The sequence below is a fragment of the Juglans regia genome, chromosome 10 (assembly GCF_001411555.2).
Source record: "Juglans regia cultivar Chandler chromosome 10, Walnut 2.0, whole genome shotgun sequence".
Taxonomy (NCBI): domain Eukaryota; kingdom Viridiplantae; phylum Streptophyta; class Magnoliopsida; order Fagales; family Juglandaceae; genus Juglans; species Juglans regia.
The window spans coordinates 33,844,544-33,865,253 of record NC_049910.1 but is presented as its reverse complement, the minus strand read 5'-3'; the positions used below and the strand labels follow the sequence as shown (position 1 = coordinate 33,865,253).

Genomic DNA, 20,710 nt, shown 5'->3' with positions numbered 1-20,710 from the left:
AATAATACCCCATGCAGCTGGACCATCCAAAAGACTATTATATATAATATAGTTGGGAATATATATAATTAAAATAATCTAAAATGCATGAATATTCTTGTAATCTAGATGAGCGGCGGATATATATGATATCTCAACCAACATCCAAATTAATTTGTGAGAATACAAAGAGTGAATGAGCCAAAGCGGTAAATAAGATGAATAGTTTGTTTTTCTTTATTTGTGTAGTAATAAAATGATAGAAGATTAGTTAAGTGGTGGGAAAGACAGAGATAAATTATGTGAAATTAATAAAAATTGTAAGATGAAAATTAAGTCATTTTTTTTCTCTATATATGTATATATCCTTCATTTTTTAATCTTTATTTTTTTCAGTATTTTACATTTTTTAATTTAATTTCTTTTAGTACAGTTTTTTTTAGATTGTTTTAAAGATTTCTTTTTTATTTTTATTCATTTTAGATTTCTTTTGTTTTAAAATAATCTTTAAGTTTTAAAGCCATTTTAATGTTCTATATATATAGGACGGCTGGCATGGAGGTAGATTTCTAAATTCTATAAATATATATTTATATATATATATATATATAAATATAAATATATATATATATATATATATATATCTTCTTTTTTCGTTTGTTTTCATTCCTTTCATGTTGTGGCGATGCAAAACGATAAAACTAACTATTCATGAGGCAATCGATGAGAATCTATTGTTCTGCATCCATAAATAAATGAAAATATGATAGTTGTTCCTCGTGGAAAAGTAGTATCACCAGCAATACAAGAAAACGATTTATTTGTTATAAGTTATTTCTTTCATAAATTATTGTATCATGTTAAATTAGTCTATTTTTATTATAAATAATAATTTTTATCATAAATAACTTGTTAGGTAGAAAGGGTGGGATTGGAGCCCAAAAGATGTAGTGTAAATTAAGCTATATGAAGTGAGTGTGTGGAGTCTACTCACATGTGCTGGGGCGTGGAGTCTAAGGCCAACTGTGCAAGCAAACGAAGCCCCCCCTCGCCGACTTGTCAAGATCCCAGGGCGAAGTTGACGCCCTTCGAATCTTGGTTGCGCTTGCTTCCGAGGCAAGGGAGGTGTTGTAGCAGTCTCTCGGCAACTGTCAGCTGGAGCTTGAGTTGCTGTAGGCCAAAAATAAGGGAACTGCGCTAGCGGCAGGATTCCTACAACTGGACGAACAAATGGCTGACGAAGCAGTTCAAGGATGCTAACAAGTCTCTGACGGACAATAGAAAAGCCCTAGAGGAGGAAAGCAAGCGGATGAGGGACTTGGAGGCTGACCAAGGTGAGGCCAGTGCGGGTTTTAGAACCTCGTGAAGCTAGTATTCGTAGTCTGTGGGAGGAGTTATCATATGTCAATGGTATTCGCGACGACGCATGGTTCCTCGGTTATACCGACAGCTTAGAGCGGATAAAGACTCACGTTCTTCAGAACCCTCAGTGTGACTTGAGGGTCCTGTGTGTGAGGGATCATCCTTCGGATAAGGAGTCCCTAGAGCGGGGTGCTCTTCTCGGGAAAGGTCTAATTCCGAGCGCATTCGGTGGTAGCCCCGCTGGGAATGATCCTGCCCGCTGAAGGTTGACTTTCCTTGGCCACAAGACACACAACTCCTTCCGGGCAGATCATCTTGTCTTTCTCTGGTGTTGTGGCCTCAAACCTCCTTTTTAGCTTCTTGTTCTCGCCCTTTTGCTTATTGAGCTCTCATCACTCTCGCTATTTTGCTTATTGAGCTCCTCTTTGAGGCCATTCTTGTCTGTTGTTTACACCTCCTCCAACAATTTCTCATACCTCTACTCAGCTGGCGGATGGTTTCCAGCTGCTTCTGGGCAATCAATGCTACCTTACAACTTAATTAGTTGCCCCATTACATCCTTATCGGTTTTTAGAGATAACCTCGGGCTTTCTCGACACGTCGTAGTGATGGAAATCTCTATCTGCCACTTCCACTTAAATATGATCTGATCAGGCTCTGGTTCACCACACTCTTACCACTTTCTGTCGTACCCTGCTAACTTTGGCGGTATGTTGTTGTGATGAGCCGCCTTACAATGTGTCTTGCTCTTTGTTGCTTTGAGGCTTTGATATTGTAACTTGTTCTTTGTAACTCCGCGGCTTTATGTTATAACTTGTTCTTTGTAACTCTGCGGCTTTATGTTGTAACTTGTTATGATTAATGATATCGCCTTATATTTTGTTGTGCCTGGCTATTTGTCTTTATGCATTATTCTACGTCGTTTTGTTTTGTCTTCTTTTCCCTCTTTCTTTTTCTTCTTCTTCTTTTGCGGCCGGCCTGGGTGGATTTGCTACAAGAAATTATAGGATTCCTTAATGCCCTGCAAGTTGTCTGTTCATTTGTTTGCGCTGTGTTCGTTTGCCCTTCTCGGGTAGTTGTCCTCTCGGTACCTCCATGCGATTTTACTTGATAATGCCTTCCTGACTTTCTGTCGCTCTCAGCTGGCTTTAGACATGTATCATTGCAATTAGTCGTTTATGTTGTACCTTGCTCTCCGTAACTCTACAGCCTCGTGTTGCAGATGTGAATGATTAATGATATTACCTTTTGTTGACTATGTTCAACTATGTATCTTCGCACATTTTTCCTCCGTTGTTTCATTCTTCTTTCTTTTGTGGCTAGCCGGGTGTTTGGGCCACAAAGATTTGTCATACAGGGCTTTATGGTCCAACCAACCAATGTTCGGCCTACATCTAACAACCCCAATGGGCAACAGCTTTCTTGTTCGTGCTGTTTTCATCCTCCTTTGTTGTGTTGTCATTCTCATGAGGCCTTAGCGACTTTGTTTGATGAGGCAAATGTTTCTCTACATTCTCCTTACGCCGACTTCCTCATTTCATTGTCCGCCTTTTTGTTGGGCTTTACCTCACCCAATTCTTTTATCCTTTCACTTTGCATCGCCGTGCTTTACTTGGGCATGCAGTCGTCTCCATGCCTTTCCCGCATAGCTGGGTGAGTAGGCCGGGCTGCTCTTGGCAGTGATGATGGCGGAGATCTATTCTTTGGGTAGCCGTGGGGCTGATCTTACTCTTCGTCGCTGGGAGACAAGGCTGCCTAGGGCTCGGCCTACCTCCTTGGTCTATGGAGAGGTAAGCTATTCGGGTAGTGCACCCATATATCTCCATTAGCATTTTGTATTTGATTCCTGGTAGGAAGATAAGAATGCTTTCATTATTTTGCTCTTAAAGGTAGGAGTAGATTTCACAAACCTGGGCCTCTTGGTTTATGTCGTACTGTGTTTGTCGTTTTCTGCCACGCTGTTGTTGTCCATGTTGTTGATGTCCGTGCTTTTTGCTCTAATATTCGGGCGGTCAATAGACTTGGCCCACACTCCATAGGGAAAAGGTTTAAATCACTCATGCCAAACTGCCTCTTTGTCCCCCGGGGAGGAAATTCGGACAACGATATGCTTATCCGCTCCTTCACTGCAGTGGAGGTCGAGGTAAGTATTCAGGTAGCCTCGGGGCTGAACTTGTTCTCCTTCGTAGGAGGGACAAGGCATTCTTTTGCTCATCCCGGCCCTTTGTTCCCCGCAAGAGGTAGGTTGTTCGGGTAGTCTATATCTAGACCTGCTCCCACCTGTTGACACCGCAGAAAAGCGTAAGTTTAGGTCAGGCTAGGGTTGATCCCACATTTCGTCGTAGCGGTGGTCGGGGCAAGTTAATTGGGGTTGCCGTGGGGCTGAACCCACTCTCAGCTGCGGGAGGGAAAAAGCAACCTTTAGGCCTACCTTCCATATGATATCTAGCATAGTGGTAAGCCATTCGGACAATCTGTTGTTGAATCCACTCCTGTCCATTGACGCTTAAAAGGAAGGTAAAAAAAAAAAAAAAAGCAGGTAGCTGAGGACTGACCCACACTTCATTGTGGGAGGGAAAGGCAACCTCCAGGCCTACCTTTCCCTTTGGTGCCTCACTTGGGAGGTAATTCAGACATCGATGTGGTTGGTCCATTCCTTCGTCATGATGGGGTTGGGGGTAAGTTATTCTGGTAGCCAGGAGGTTGGTCCCACTCTCCAAGATGAAGAGGTTGAGCTGCCTGCTCACCTATCATCCTTCGTGGGGAGGTAAGTTGTTCGGGAAGCTTGGGACTAGACCTACTCCCGCCTATTGACATCACAGGGAAGGGTAAGTTTGGGTCAAGCTGGCACCGATCCCATACTTCGTTGCAGCGGAGGTCAGGGTAAGTTATTCGGGTAGCCGTGGGGCTGATCCCACTCTTCGCTACAAGGGGACAAGGTAACTTTTAGACCTACCTTTCCTTATGGTATTCCGTAAGGAGGTAAACCATTCGAGCAATTTGTTATTAGGCTCGTTCCCTCCTTTGACGTTTACGAGGAAGGTAAGTCTTCATCTTCGGGTGGTCAAGAGCTGACCTACACTCCTCCACGAGAGGGGTAGAGCAGCCTTAGGCATTACACTCGCCCCTTTTGCCAAGCGGGGAGGTAAGTTGTTGATGGAGATTTCGTTAATTTTGCTAATGTAGATCACATTGATGGAGTTGACTTTGCTAATGGAGACTAAGGCCTCGTTTGCTTTGACTTTGAGAGATGAAACACAAAACTTTGAAAACTTTTCTAAGTTTTGTACGATTAGACACTTTCTAAAAAAAAATACCTATTTTTCATCTCATTTCATCTCTCATTATTTTATCACTATTCATCAACTGTACCAAACACATAAAAAGTTGCCAGTGGGCCTATCCTTTCTTTCTCTTGTGTTCATCTTCGGTAGCAAATAACTTTTATGAGTGGATCCTAGTGGTAAACATTAGTGGGTCTCAGTGGTAGTAACGTCGAAATGTGTGGAAAAAAAAATGCAATACAGCCCAGGAAAAAGCAAAAAAAAAAAAAAAGATGCAAAACGGTTCGGGGTCCCACAACCTTTAATGGGTCCCAGTGCCAGTAACACCGAAATGTGTGGGAAAAAAAAACACAACACAGCCTAGGAAAAAGCAAAAAAAAATGCAAAATGACTGTGGGTCCCACAACCATTAGTGGGTCCCAGTGGCAGTAACGCTGAAATGTGTGAAAAAAAAAAAAAACAAAATGCAACACAGCCCAGGAAAAAGCGAAAAAGCAAAAAAGCAAAAAGCAAAACGGTTGTGGGTCCCACAACCATTGCTGGGTCCCAGTGGCAGTAACGTCGAAATGTGTGAAAAAAAAAACAAAATGCAACACAGCCCAAGAAAAAGCAAAAAAAAAAAAAAAGCAAAACGGCTGTGGGTCCCACAACCATAAATACTTCACAAAAAAGTCAAACTAATCACATCTCATCTCTATAAACAAATATATATGTTATCTTATCTCATTTTATCTCATCTATACTTAACATATCTCAATACTATTCACACATATCTCAAAAAATCTTATCTCATCTCATTTCTGAAAGCAAACGAGGCCTAAGTTGATTTTGTTGGTGGAGAGTTCGTTGGTGGGTTATGTCATGTTCCTGAAACTAGAGCTTGTAACGTGTGCATGGAGATATATAAATTTACGACAATCAATTAGCTTAGCAATAAAATTTCCATAGATATTTGGCTTTCCAAGGAGCCGGTAGGAGCCTGGGCGGTTTGTGGCTGTGACCATGTAGGGGCCCTACCATCGGGGGCCTAGCTTTCCTTCGTCCCACGTTGTTGTTCCTGTCTCTTTGAGTACGAGATTCCCAACCTTGAATGTTCTCAGGCGTGCCTGTTTCTTGAAGCATCTCTCAGCCTTTCTTTTGTTGGATGCGGTTCTTATTTTGACTTCCATTCTAACTTCTTCCATTCTGTCTTCTTTCAACAAATCAAGTAGTTTCTCTAGCCGCCTATGATTGGATTCTTGCTCGAAGTGCTGAACTATGTAGGTGGGGATTTCGATCTCTACTAATGGCATCGCCTTGTGGTCGTAAGTGAGGGTAAAAGGAGTTTCCCCAGTCAGTGTTTTCACTGTGACCCAGTAGGCCCCCAAGATGGCGGGGAGTTCTTCTACCCACACCCCATTTCTGTCATCAAGCTACTTCTTGAGCATTCTCATCAGTGTTTTGTTGGTCGTCTCAACTTGCCCGTTAGACTGGGGGTGTCCAGGGAATGAGTACCGAAACTCAATCTCCAATTCTCGACACCAATTACGATAATGATCGGAATCCAATTGTCACCCGTTATCTTATATGATAGTAAGCTGGATGTCAAACATACATACCGTAATCTTCCGTAGGAACCATGTGATGTTGTTAAGGCCTCGGCATGTGTATTCTTGGCACTTCTAACATTTTCGTGCATCTTCCTTAGTGTCCCATAGGGCCCGAGGCCAGTAATACCCCGCCCTCCTTACTTCCCTAGCCAGCAGCACCTTTCCTCTTGAGTGACTCCCACAGATCCCTTCATGTATTTCTGCCAACATGTATTGCTCTTCTTCCGGAGAGATGCACCTCAAGAGAAGCGAGAAGCATGAGTGGCCCCTCCAATACAGAATTCCCTCGTGTTAGAGTGTAGCACTGCTCTATTTATAATCTTCCTGGCCTCATGTCTGTCCTCTGGCACCTTATTCGTTTCCAAATACTTGAGTATGTCCTCAGCCCAACCTGTTGGGCAGTATTTACATTACATCAATCCCTACAGAAAGTACTTCCAAGGTTCGAATCATTGTGTGCTCTAGCAGGGGGAGTCCTCCTATCCGGACGCCGCACATGCCAATTTGTCCACTTTTTTATTTTCTACCATCAGCACTTGCTAAATTTGGAAATACTTGAAATAAAGGCGCTTGGCTTCCACTAGTGCTAAGGTCTTTTTTTCAATTTTTTACTTTTTACAGCAAACTTCCCTCGCACTTGATTGACCACTACCTGAGAGTCAGCCCGTACCTCAATTATGGTGGCACCTAAAAGACCTGCCCACCATTAGCCCTGAAAGCAGCGCTTCATACTCCGTCTCTTTGTTCGTCGTTCAAAAAGGCCAATTTGATGGCTTAATTGTACTTCTCTCCCTTGGATGTAACGATGTGAACTCCCACTCCCCCTCTAGCCTGACAAGATGAGCCGTTAACGAATACTTGTCAGGGTTTCACGAGTGGTGCATTATCGTTCTCTACCGGGAAACCGGTAAACTCAGCAACGAAGTCTGCTAGCAGTTGTCCTTTGATGGTGTTCCGCAGTGCATAGTCGATGTCGAATTTGCTCAACTCAACTGCCCATATCATGAGCTGACCTGAGGCATCCCATCGTTGTTGTACCTTTTTAGGAGGGTTTCTGTGAGGGCACTTACTAGGTGAGCTTGGAAGTACGAGCGCAACTTCCAGCGTAAAGGCCAGCTGTTCTATACTGGGATATCTAGCTTCAGCCCCCGATACGCTTGGCTGGTGTAGTAGACCGGCCTCTGGACTCCATTCTCTTCACACACCAAAGTTGAGGAGGCAGCCTAGGGGTGACTGCTAGATACAGGGTTAGCGTCTCCCCACATCGGGGTTGGCTGAAGAGTAGTGGGCTCGTGAGGTACTTTTTTTAGAGCTTCAAACGCTAGGTCGCACTCGCCATCCCATGCTCGTGCCTTTCGTAGGACCTTGAGAAAGGTAGGCACTTATCAGTGGACCTTGACACGAACCTGTTGAGAGCCAAGCCAGCCTTTGCACCTTGTTTATGTTTCGGGGTGGGGCCATGTTGAGGATGGCCACCACTTTTTTCGTGTTGGCTTCAACTCCGCATTTTGATACTATGAATCCTAAGAACTTCTTCGATCCAACATCAAAGGCACACTTTGCCGGGCTCAGCTTCATTTGGTACTGCCTTAGTATTGTGAAAGTCTCCCTTAAGTCGTCTAGGTGTTGTTCCAAGGTCCCACTCTTAACCAGCAAGTCATCCATATAGACCTCCATGTTTTTTCCTATTTGATTTTTAAACATGCTATTGACTAGCCACTGGTAGGTGGCAACCACGTTCTTAAGCCCAAAAGGAATCGTCGTCAATCGGTGATGAATGAAGTCTTCTCTTCGTCCTTGAGGTTCATACGAATTTGGTTTTACCCAAAGTAGGTGTCCATGAAGCTGAGCATACAGTGACCCACCATGGAGTCGACAATTAAGTCAATGTGGGGAAGTGGGAAGCTATCTTTCGGGCAGGCTTTGTTGAGGTCAGTGAAGTCGACAGACATCCTCCATTTACCGTCTGGCTTCTTTAAAAGTACCACATTGGCCATTTCGGGTAGTGGGCTTCTCAAATGAATCCAGCGATCAACATGCGGTCCAATTCCTCAGCTATAGCGACGTTCTTTTCTGCACTGACACTTCGGCACTTCTGTCTCACTCCTTTGGCCTTTGGGTCTATGCTAAGGTTGTGTTGTATGATTTCGGGGCTATTCTAGGCATATCCTCGTGGCTCCAGGAAAATACATCCTAGTGCTCGGTGAGAAGTTGTTGCATGGCGCCCCGAGCTTTAGATATCATTTCACTGCTAATCTTCGCCATAGCTTCTGGTCAATCCGGATTGAGCTGGACAAGCTCCAATGGTTGTCACCGGCACTACTGGCGAGCTTCCAAGTTGTCTAGAATGGGTTGCCTCAGGCGTACGAAGTACACGTAAGATCTAATTCAAATCCTACAAATGGCGTCATTGTTAACGTAGTGTTTCGCACGCCTTTGGGCCAGGTTCTGACAACTCAGGTATTCAGAACTTGAGCCAGCAAAAGATAGGAAAAGAGGCAACTAGGAGAGGACAGCCTTGGGGCTGGGGAGTCTCCAATGTCAAAGGTAGTAAATTCTCTTAGAAGTTTGTAAATAAGTAAGAGAGTCTAGGGATTAGAGATAGTTTCTCGTACCTGGGGTGTGCTATTTATACCATGGCTCTGGGGAGGAGCAGATCATGTCTGCCTCTATGGAGTTCGTGCCCCTCCTACTATTCTTGCTGTAAGAGTTCTTCAATACGGCGTGGTTCTGCGACGGCACCATCAATGTGGCGTGTAGCTCGGTAGTGGTGTCAGTAATGCGGCGAAGTTCCCTGGCCTTGCTTTTATCCTTTATGAGCCGTAGATGTTCCCATGTCAGCGGATCGATGGTTCTCCATATTTTCCGCTACGTTTCATACGAGTCCAAAACGTGGCCGAGTGATGTCAGGTTGATCTATCATGTCAGTCACTTGATCCATTTTCCTAGTCGACACCTTGCTTCAAGCGTGGTCTTGGTGACCTTGAGGCCAGGTACTGGGCTGAGGCTTAGTGGGCTTTGTGAAGTGGGGAAAATACCCTTACAAATGCATGGGAAAAGGAAAAAGCTGGCCACGAAGTCAAAGTTGGGGGTAGAAATGGGCCAGGGTGGAGGGAGGGCTATGCTCCACCTTATGAGTCATGAGATGGGTGCTAACCGGCGGACGAAAATGTAGGGCCATAGGTTTTGGGTGACAGAAAGGGCTAATTTGAGTAAGAATATTCATTTTTCTATTGCATTGATCATATAAAATTATATGTAATACGAAAGTTAATTACAATGTTACTTTTCTACATCAATATTGAACATAGAAAATTGCATCTAATATATATTAAGAATCTCCCAAAATTCACACCTCAAAATTAATGATCTTTGGAAACTTCACACAGCTATAGCGGTATATACCACTTCAATGTGTTGACAACGCCAGGACTTGCATGCTCACATGTACAAGCAATTGTAACCTCTACAAAAAGGGACAAGTAGTACTTCGTTTTACGTAGGATTGCTTTGTTTACTTCACGCAAGAAGGCAGCAAGGGACCTCGACAGAAAAATGTAAGCACAACATAGATGATGATCAAGAGAACAAATACCAAGGCAAACCTGAAACACAGGAGGAATTTCAAGACATGTTGAGTACGATCTATACGCATGTTTGAAAATGCAAGGCTTAAAACCTTTCATGCATAGCATATATATATATATATATGATCAGTGCATGAAAGTGGACGATTACTCACGTGAGCTTGACATTTCTCCACCATAGAGCGTTTTTAAAACGACGGGATTGCCTTTTGAAGCGAACTGTGTTCCCTTGCAATGTCGTAGTTTTCTCAACCAGCAATGCCAAACGGTCACCCTTCTCCAACACTTTTTCAATATTATCAATCATCACGCTTCGCACCTTTCGATCGTGATCACCACATGATGGCCAGAAAAATGAAAGAATTAATTAGTCTACATTAATTACCAAATTATAGGATCAACTACTCTATCTATGCCGCATCCTAGTACTTTTCAAAACGTACTTTGGAAACTAGAATGCATGATTGATTAGGCGAAACAAGAAAAATCATGTTATTCATTGTTATCTTTTCATCATTCTCATGATTGACAAATAAATAAAAAATAACAAACATTTGATACCATATTAGAGATTAAAAAAAATTAAAAAAAAAAAAAAAAGATAAAAATATTTTTAGTAGAAGTAAAGCAAAATGCGGGAGCTCATGAACAAACCTGACTCATTTCACCCTTCAAACGATTTAATGTATCGGCATTTGCATCATTTGAGTAACGGTCCATCTCTTGGCTCAAGATTCTTGAGAATTCATCATTCATGGCATAGAATGGAGCAGAAAGAATCGCACGCCCATAAGTTTTCACAAACTTTTGATGGATATCTTCAAGAAATGCAAACGGGATTCTCCCTGTTCGTAATTTTTAGTGGACACAAGTTACATGAAAGCATAACAATTTACAAACAACATTACAGAAAGTATTGTTTTTTTGTAAAGTAACTGATGGTGAAACTGCATTCAATTTGTTCCATACTGATAAATAATCTTTCATTACTTGCAAACCATAATGATGACAACAAAAAGAACAACTCGAGCAGTATCTGAGAGGAAGAGATCCTGAGATCATGGTTAATGCAGCAATTATAGCATATTACTGAACGTCTGCATCTGCAATTCAAAGCAAGCAGCAAGTCTAAGCAAAAGAGCCCCTAATTTCAACCCTTTCACCATTCAAGATTAAGCTCTTTAAGAATGGCGAAATGCAGAGGGAGAACTACTTGATTTGCACTGACCCGAAAACTGTCTCTTTTCAATGCCCCTGTTGAAATTTTAAAATCCCTTCTTAGTAATTTCCTTCAAGAGAGACCATATAAACAGCCGGGAAATCACCCATGGATGTCCTTAAACCCCAATTAGTCTGTGATTTCGCCATTTTTCCATTCTGATTCCTTTTTCATTCAAATGTTAGCTCGACGTATCTTCAATGTCTCCTGTTTGGCGTATTTCCACGTAATTGCCTTTAAATGGAAATACGCCAAACAGGAGAGACATTGATAATCATTTGAGATGAATGCAAACCTGTCCCGAAAGAAGGAAAGATAACTGCAATCTCCTATTCTTTATCTTAATACTGGAGACTCACATCGCAAACATTCCCAAATTAGTCTCCAAAGTTCCTTCTTTCAATCCAAATTCATGCCAGCTTAATCACATCAGAAGTACCATAATTCCATACCAAAAAAGCGTTTTTTATTAAACAAGAAGCATAAAAAGGATATTAAAATGAATGCCCACATCAGAACAGAGGTCTCTGAATCTCTGATTCAACTTTTAATACTACAATCCACTCCTCGTGCTCTCATGCTCTTGGTTATTATTTGCAGGCGATTGCGCACTTAAAATAAACCATCACTACTAGAACAAGAACAATAATAGAAGAAGTACTGGAGAAAAAACTAAGAAAAAAAAAAAAAAAAAACGAAAAACTTACGTCCAAAGGCGTCGTCGGCCATGCAAAGAACGGTGAGGCCGTCGGTCTTTTTCACGTGAAAAATATAACGATCATGGGAATAGGAGGTATTGCTATCTTCGATTCCCTGCTGTGCCCTCCCCAGAACCTGCCTCGCTATGTCTCTAGCGTTCGTCGGCAAGGCGCTGAACTCCGCCAACACTACGTGACCCCTGGCCACCATGCCATACAATATCCCCATCACCGTTTCTCAGATTGAGTACTAGACAACAGACATTAATGGCTTTGGTTTCAGGGATTTGGGGAGAGATCAGCAGAGAGCGTGTTGGTTTCGGAAAACAAGAGCCAATTAGAGGTATAAATTTAGAGAGAAGTTCAGGTAAAGGAGGAGAAGGAATTAGAGATATAGTCCGTAACATGTCTGGTTTGAACACTCAATTTTTAGAACATGACAGGGTGGATTTTGAAGGGAATGTACTGTTAATTCATTGGTTAAAATCTAACCGATATAAAGATAGATATATAAAAGGAAAGTGTACTACATGCCATATATAATTTTAATAATTTTATAAAAAAAAATAATAATTATATATGCAAGTCGGTGTCAAGTACGGAATTAATAGCTTAAATAGACGTGACAAAATTTGATTTACCATAAAAGTTATAATATTAATTTAACTTTTTTTAATTGATAGCTTAAATTGTCAAGATTTGGTAACTTTTGACATGGGGGTTAATTGAAAAATTAAAGTAATTTTTGAAAGTGTAATTAATATCACCTCTATAAAATACCGATTTATTCAGACAAAAATGTGTATTAATTAAATGAAACAGATCATCACATACATACCCTTTAATTTTGAGTAATATTACATGCAGTCATAAATTGTGTAATTAAGTATCGTACAGTTATTTTGAAAAAGAGTAAGGTTCACTATTAAAAAATTATTTTTTGTTTTTTATGAATCTCGTATTTATTCATTTTTTTAAATGATTGCACGATACTTATATACTCACGACTGTAACTCTGCATGCAGGTTGTCTGAGCTTTTATATATATATATATATATATATATATATATATATCTATCTCTATTATATAAGTGGCTATGAAACGGTTGTGAAACGGAAATTCTTGTTTTCCGTTAATTTTTCCGTTAAATCTGCTTTTTCGTTAAATCCGCGTTAAAGGACGAAAGTTCGTCCAGATAAAGTGAAAATTTCCGACAACTTCCTTAATGCTCAGAGCGCTTCTTGTTCTATTGAGGTGCGGGCACCCTCATCTTCAACCTCATCATCCTGGTGACTGCACTCATTGTCTAGGCCATTCTCTAGCCAAGCAAGCCCAAGTTTGTACTCCAGAACGCTACCATCTATCTCTCTTACCGAAGTGACCTTCTTCTCTCTATCTCTCTTCTTTGCAACTTCTCTTTTCAAGTTTGTATTCTGCATCATTGAGTTTTTTTTTTTTTTTTCATACCGTCGAACTGGTTTGAAGATTGTAGATGAATTTTTGTGATCTTATCATTCCTCATTTTTTTTCCTCTTCCCCTCTCTCTATCCGGAGTTCTTTTTTTATAGTTGTGTGATTTACAGATTTATGAAAAAATAGATCACAGCGGCAGATCTGAGCAGGGGAGCACGACGATGCATGGCTTTCAAGTGGCTGGGCTGGACTACCCTGGGCGTCTTCCCTTTTCCCCTCTCTCTATCCAGAGTTGTAACTTTTTTTTTATGAAAAAATATCTATGTTGTTGAAGATGATCCAAGATCTGATTTTGGTTATTTTATCTTTTATTTGCATGTTGAGGAAGGAGATCGAGGAGAGAGGGATTAGGCAAGGGGTTTTCAGACGACTTCGGTGCTCTTGCTGATCACAACGGCAGATCTGGGCTGGGGAGCACGACGCTGCGTCACTTTTAGGTGGCTGGGCAGGACTATCCTTAGCAGTGATTTGACTCATGGAGGAGCTACGGACAGGCACCGCACCTCGTGGACGAGTGGCCCTCGATCGATGGCAACTGCAAAGCTTAGAGGTTGTGTTCGGTGCCATGGAGAACCAGAGAGAGAGAGAGAGCCACGGTTGAAGAGGGAGAGAGAACCAGAGACGATCTGGTTTTTGAATTGTCGGCAGTATATATAGCCTTAATTGAGCAGAGATTTTATGATTTCATCTTCCATCTCCATTAAAATCATGAAATAGTGCCCGCTTTAATTGTGCTAGCTAGCTTCAATATTTAAGAAACTATATTTGTCGTCGTTTCTTTTCTTAATTGCTTCTCTTTAATATCATTCAGTTCTTATTATTATTTTTTCCTAATATTGCTCTATAATTGTTCTTCATAATTGTTTTTCCTAATATCATTCAGTTCTTCATAATTGTTCTTTTAAAAAAAAAAAAAAATTTTTTCCCCAGATTCATACTCAACCCAATGAGCATAAGAAAGGTCCAGCATATATTTTTTTTAATGACATTTATTATTTATTTATAATTTGATTTTTTTTGTTACTAAAAAAAAGGGAAAAAAAAACTTATCTCAATTAATAGGAAACTGGCCCAAAATTCTAGCCAGCTACTACCTACTCACATTAAGAGGCGGTCGAGCATACAAAGTGTCCTTTATCAATCACTTAGCCTGACACAACTGATGATAAATATCACTTAGCCTGATACAACTGATTTTAATTCTACAAGTAATAATAAATGATGATATTGATCTCCGGCAAGCAAGGTGCAGGCCATCATGGTCTTTCTCCTATATAATTCTATATATAATTTTTGACCATGACCATTAACAAAGAATACTAATATAGTATCACCTTAATAAAATCTCATCATAAAATTGGCTGGGATTTTGAAATTGACGACATAAGATATTGATGGCACTAGCCACTAGGATTTAAGCTGGAGTACGGAGTACAGACAAATAAAAATGATTATCGAGGTGTAGACCAACTGGTCTAGGTCTTCATGATACAGTAAGATCCGATCTTGATCATTTTTTTGTATGCTCTGATTGAAACCGTACGTCATCTTTCTGCACTGCAGCTTTACGTAGTAGATATTTTTCTTGGGAATGATATATCTGCTGGACAGAACAACACTGTTAACTTAATTTTTTTTCTTTCCTTTTTTTTTTGAAGACCACGCTTATCAAACACTTAAGGAGAGAGTTACGTTTAGATCGTGAAAATATATAAGAAGTGTTAAGAATAGTTACTAATAGTTTCGAATAGAGATTAGAATAAGTTTATAGATTCTATTGAAAGTATTTTAAATTATTGAGATATGTGAAGTATGTTAAGTTATTGGCTTTTAGATAAGTAGTTAAAAAATGTGTGAATCTCATAAATATTATAGTGATTTTATTTTTAATAATAAATATTATAGTGATTTTATTATAGTGATTTTTTAATATTAATAAATATTGTAATGATTTTATTTTATTTTTTTATATAATAATGATAAATATTATAATGATTTTATTTTTAATTTATATATAATAGTGATAAATATTATAATGATTTTATTTATATATATATAATAATGATAAATATTATAGTAATGTTATTTTTTATTTATATATTATAGTAATTTTATTTTTTATTTATATATAATAATGATAAATATTATAGTAATTTTAGAATTCTCCTATGTGATATTGATATATTCTTTTACAGATTTTCTTTTCTTAGTATTTTTTTATTTGATTTGTTATTTTGTTACATTCGTTTCTTTTTTTATTTAAAGTATAGGTAATTTGATTGCTTGTATTGATTAGAAATTAATGAAATTGTTTATTGATTGTTTATTAAAATTGAAATTGTTTATTGATTGAAATCTATATATTACTTTTAAAAAAATTATATTATTTTTTAAAATTAATAATTTTATTAAACTAGACAAACGTGCTTAGCACGTTGCTCTCTACTAGTATATATATATATGAGAATGGAGCCATAGTTCATGACAGGCAAAAAATCTTGATTAAGTACCTATTTAATACTCATGCCTTTTAAAATTAAATAATTTGTACCCAATTTATACGTAGTTGTTTGACAAGAAATTTGCGTTTTCTAATTAAAAAATAGAAATAACTTAGAAAAAAGGAGCTTTATGCGCTGAAAGCTCGTCTTACCAACTGACCAGCTGGTCGAGAAAGAACACATGAAATTAAAAAAAGGAATGATGAGAACATCCATGATCCATCTGTGCGCTCTATGCTTACCTTTTGCATGCATGACAACTGTACTGCACCCTTTTGAGCTGATCAGTTCTAAATTCTAATTTCTAAGTTTCTAACGTATCATGTACATATATAGCTTACTCTAAGCATGGGTAAATCGGAGGGTGTAAAGGTTCCAGTAAAAGTTCTTTTGCAACAAACAAATTAAAGGTGCCAACTACAACCCATATTTGTTTAAATATAAAGGAATAAAGATATTTTATAATTTATTTTTTATCAAAACAATATCATGTTTCACTTCAGGAAAATACTAAAGGATATTTTATTTTTTAAAATTTTACATAACTAGCTAGTCACCATATGAGATAAAGAGTTCTAAAAAATTTATAAAAATATTATATGTGTATTATTACACAAATAAATATAAATTTATGGCGCCGTCGGATCGGAGACTCTCACCATGCGGTTAATGGTGATTGAAAATGACCCACCCAACCGCTAAAGTACCATTTATTAGCGTTTCTTGATGGCACATTTTATAAAGAAAAATTTAAAATAAAAATATAGCCATTATTAAAAAGTAAATTTATTTATGTGAATTTTTAATTTATCTATTTTTAAAAAAATGTACGATATTTATATATATTAGAATTGTACAATTTTTTTCGCTTTTAGAATACTCATGCGATTACACAACTAAAATCAAAACCAATAGCACCTCTGAAATGGCTTATGCACAAGTTGCGTTTGGTTACAAAATTCAGTTAAATTTTAAATTCAGTCTAACATTCAAACACTCAAATATCCTCAAATTATAAAACATATATCAACTCAAAATCTCATTACACGTGGGACTTACAACATGTTTCAACTTACCACATCTTTATATATGAGACCCACAACTTTTTTCAATTTCTCATAAAAAGTATAAAACTCATTTTAACATCCAAACATATTTTAAACTCTGTTTAGATGGGTCATGCATAACTCTCTTCACTACTCAACTCATTACTATTCATAAAAAATTAAATTCAGCTCAACATTCAAATGCTTAATGTTGGGATTCAAGCTCTTCTTTCTCTCTCTTCGAATTGTTTACATAATTTGAGTGTCCGGATTTTAGGAATAAACCATATATATATATATATATATATATATATATAGACCTTCCTTTGGATATGTTTTTTCAATCGGCCGAGAGTTTTCTTTGATTTATTATTGTACTAAAAACTATTATAATATTAACATATTTTTCAATTTCTCAGAATAATTAAATCCAATATGAACTAAGCTAGTTCAATTTAGTAAATTTCAGATACCTAGGTGCACAAAAAAAAAAAAAAAAAAACTTTTCAACGCAAATAATTTTTTCCTAAAATATCCCAGAAGAAATTGTGTTGCAACTTGCAATTAGTCTGTGATGATTTGCCGCCACATATGTAATATCCCGTATTTTTAGCGTATTTATTTATTTTATGTGGAAGATTTTTTTATAATTAATTTAAATATTATTGTTCTTGTTTTAAAAATTTATCAAATTTTTCTCGTTGGATTTATTTTATAATTTTTAAGTTGTGAAATTTATTTTGATGTGCTTTGATGATATTATTTAATGTTTGTTTTTAAATTTACGTTTTGCTTTGATGAATAATTTTATTGTTGGACTTTAATTGTTATTGTTTTATTTTATTTTATTTTATTTCTTTTTCTTTTCTGTTTTTTTTTTTCTCCCACGCACGACACTACACGGTGCACATTTTTCTCTTTTCAAACTTTAGGATTTTTTTCTTATCACCCGTATAGACACACGTTTTCATCTTTTTTTTTTTTGAAGACTACCTTGTATCCTCGCTGCGTCCAGCCTCCAGAGTTCACCATCGTGCAGCCCCTCCTAGTTCGACGCCAACCTCCTTTTCCACATACGTAAAACCGACGCCACCGTTAGCATCCTTCACCAAGGCTCAACGACTCTCTGTGCGCCATTGCATCCATCTCGACCACGAGCATTAAGATCACGGCAAGGGACCCTTCCACCATGAGCCACTCCTTGAAAGCCAATCACGCGTAGGTCCACCGCACGGAGCCACCCTGCCCAAGCCTCACAATCACCACCGAATCTCTTCCACGCCGCAACCCACACGGCAAGCCCACTGCACGACGGAAGACGCTGTTTCACTACCACCGAACGACCCCTGTTTTTTATACCCGAAACAGAGCATTGGTCATACCGCAACTCCTCCACGCCGGTTGCCTCAACCTCAAGCATCATCACGGCCCAGCCATCGAGCTCAGCACTGTCGACCTCCGCCTAGTTTTTTTTTGTCTGCCGCGCGCCACCTCAGGCTCACGGTGAGCTTCACTCTCTGTCTCTCTCGCGCCAAGCTCTCTCTCTTTTTACGTATGGTTCCTCTCTCTCTCTCTCTCTCTCTAGATGCTCTCTCTCTCTAACCAGTGTGCTGCCGACGCCCCCACCTCCGTATGCGACCGCCCAGCTCGCTGCCTTCGTGCCCTCCGTCGCGTACACAGCTGCTGTGTTATTCAAAGAAGTTAGTTTTTACATAAGTGTTTCATGCTTCTAAGCTAATTTTATTTAATTATTCTTTTACCCTTTGAACTGCAAGTTATGCCAAGTGTTTTAAAATTTGTATCATGTGTTAATAAACTTTTATTTTTTGTATTATGATTACAGAAAATCATTTAAATATTTTAGCATGTTATTAAGTAAATATTTATTTTAAGAGTAAATAATATTTGTGTAATGTTGTTTTTACACTTTAGATATGTTTTAGTCTATTCAAAATAGTTATGGTCTATTTTAAAATATTTTTGGATAATTATATTATCTAGTATTAAACTTTATAGTTTGTTTTCATTAATAAATAGGTCAACTTTTAAATGTGTTAGTCAAGGTTATTAAATCAATATTGATGATTTTAGAAAGCGATGTTTTATAATTCAAGATTATGAGATTTTAGGTTTTGAGGAATTAAATAGGTTATTTTAGGAGTTTAGGCTTATATATTGTAATACGTAATTGATTGAAAATTTATGGAAGTTATGTGATTATTTTTATAGGTGACGATTAATATTTGTTCGGCATTTTTGAGGAAAATTCTGAAAAGTTAAGAAGTCCAAGTAAGCGGGGTTCCTATGCTAGACTTTGCATTAAAATAAAATTAACTGAGGTCCTTTTTGAAAAATGTGCATGTTTTGGTTATGAAAAGAAATCTGGAAACAACCTCAGATAATTATTCTGCATTACTCATGAGATTCTGTTTAAGAAGAAAGTATTTTCTGTCATGACTGGTGTAGATATGAGCTTATTTTTTACATTCTGTTTCTGAACTTTGAAAAAGAGAGCGAATATGAAATTTTGTGCATAAAGTATGTTTTGTGACCTGATTCTGTTCTGTTCTGTACTCTGTTATGATGTGGCATTTGAAAAACCTTTGGCATGACTTTCTGACTCTGATTCTGACTCTGATATGGTGATTCTGATTATGTTTTGCTCTGATATGTGGCCCTGTCACAGGATATAATAGTGACCTCTAGCCCTGTCACGGGAGATAATAGTGACCTCTGGCCCGCCACGGGATATAATAGTGGTTTTTCTGTTTTAAGTGCAATCGCTTTGGTAACACGGTGATTTATGTTCTGCTTGGCTTTCCGCAGGATGCACAACCCTACCACGGGGGTTAAACATGGTCTCTGTTCTGATATGATATGATAAGACGAAGTTGTTCAGTCATGTTGTGCCAAATGAGTCTTTGAATATGAAAAGTTGGTTTCTGAATATGAAATGTTTGAAAAGTCGCTCTGATTTTCTAATAATATGTATATTTGAGATTTGCATATTGCTACTGAAATGTTTTGTTTCTACATTCTGAACTCTGTGAAAATGCTCATGTTTATACACTAGTATATGTCCTCTGCTTACTGAGTTGTTGATAACTCACCCCTTATCTCCAATTATTTTTCAGATGATTTTTGAATAGTCCAGCTAAGGATCAGAATTTTGGAGCATCAGTGAGATGGTTATTTAAGCATAGTGGATTACTCATAGAAGATTTCTGAGAAGTTGAGGATTTTATTAAGAGGTTTTGTAGTTTTCTGACGACATTATATTTTGGAGTCTATAAATATATTGATGAATTGTGAGTTTTAAGTTATAAGGAGTAACTCTTCGATCCCTGCGGGACCGGGGCGTTACAACATATTTCGTCCCAAATAGTCATATTTTGTCGTGAGAAAAACATGCTTCCAAGTTTTAACTCGATCCTTGCAAAATAAGTTCATAGCAATTGAAGTGCATGTATATAATTGCAAGCTGTAATGTAAATTAATTACATCCTGTTAATGAGTATTTTGCTGCAAATACTCATATATATATATATATATATATATATATGTTCTATTAAACTAAACTAAAAATTAAATGATCTTATCGGTACGTACGCTTGACTTATAATCCTATATATCATGAACATGGACGTACATGGATTGATCTGATCATTAGTGCTACGTGCATTGCCTCGGCACGTGAATACATCTTCTTATAATCTTATGATCATGTCGTACTAGTGGAAGATCATGACCTCAAAAATATGCATGAAATATTAGTGAATTATCATTATATGTCTGTCTAATTAGCTCTGCTCTTATTGCTAAAAATTAACGAAGCGATTTTTTGCATGCAAATAAACAAAGAAAGCGTAATTATCACCACACATTGATCGAGTACGACATAATATGTTATCACAACACATGTTAATTTTATGTATTTTTACTTAGTCTGTCGTTTTGATACTTAGCTTGTC

The 20,710-nt window shown here is 38.1% G+C and overlaps 1 protein-coding gene and 1 long non-coding RNA gene across 2 annotated transcripts; one reads left to right on the top strand and one right to left on the bottom strand.

Moving 5' to 3' along the window:
* Positions 1-9,418: 9,418 nt before the first annotated feature.
* On the bottom strand, positions 9,419-12,125 carry LOC108984637 (vesicle-associated membrane protein 711-like). Its single transcript, XM_018956662.2, has 4 exons — positions 11,728-12,125; positions 10,456-10,646; positions 9,957-10,120; positions 9,419-9,819 (listed from the first exon to the last, which is right to left on the bottom strand). Exons 1-4 carry the CDS (start codon positions 11,945-11,947, stop codon positions 9,729-9,731), a joined length of 666 nt encoding a protein of 221 aa, XP_018812207.1. The 5' UTR covers positions 11,948-12,125; the 3' UTR covers positions 9,419-9,728.
* A 738-nt stretch (positions 12,126-12,863) lies between these two features.
* Positions 12,864-14,026, top strand: LOC118349599. The gene is made up of 2 exons (XR_004802591.1): positions 12,864-13,096; positions 13,288-14,026. It is a non-coding gene; the product is annotated as an uncharacterized LOC118349599 (long non-coding RNA).
* Positions 14,027-20,710: the final 6,684 nt, after the last annotated feature.

Coding starts and splice junctions, on each gene's coding strand:
- LOC108984637 (XM_018956662.2), bottom strand. CDS start 11,947: ATGGGGATATTGTATGGCATGGTGGCCAGGGGTCACGTAGTGTTGGCG. Junction 10,647..11,727: donor GGCCGACGACGCCTTTGGAC/GTAAGTTTTTCG, acceptor AATTACGAACAG/GGAGAATCCCGTTTGCATTT. Junction 9,820..9,956: donor TGGAGAAATGTCAAGCTCAC/GTGAGTAATCGT, acceptor CCTGTGTTTCAG/GTTTGCCTTGGTATTTGTTC.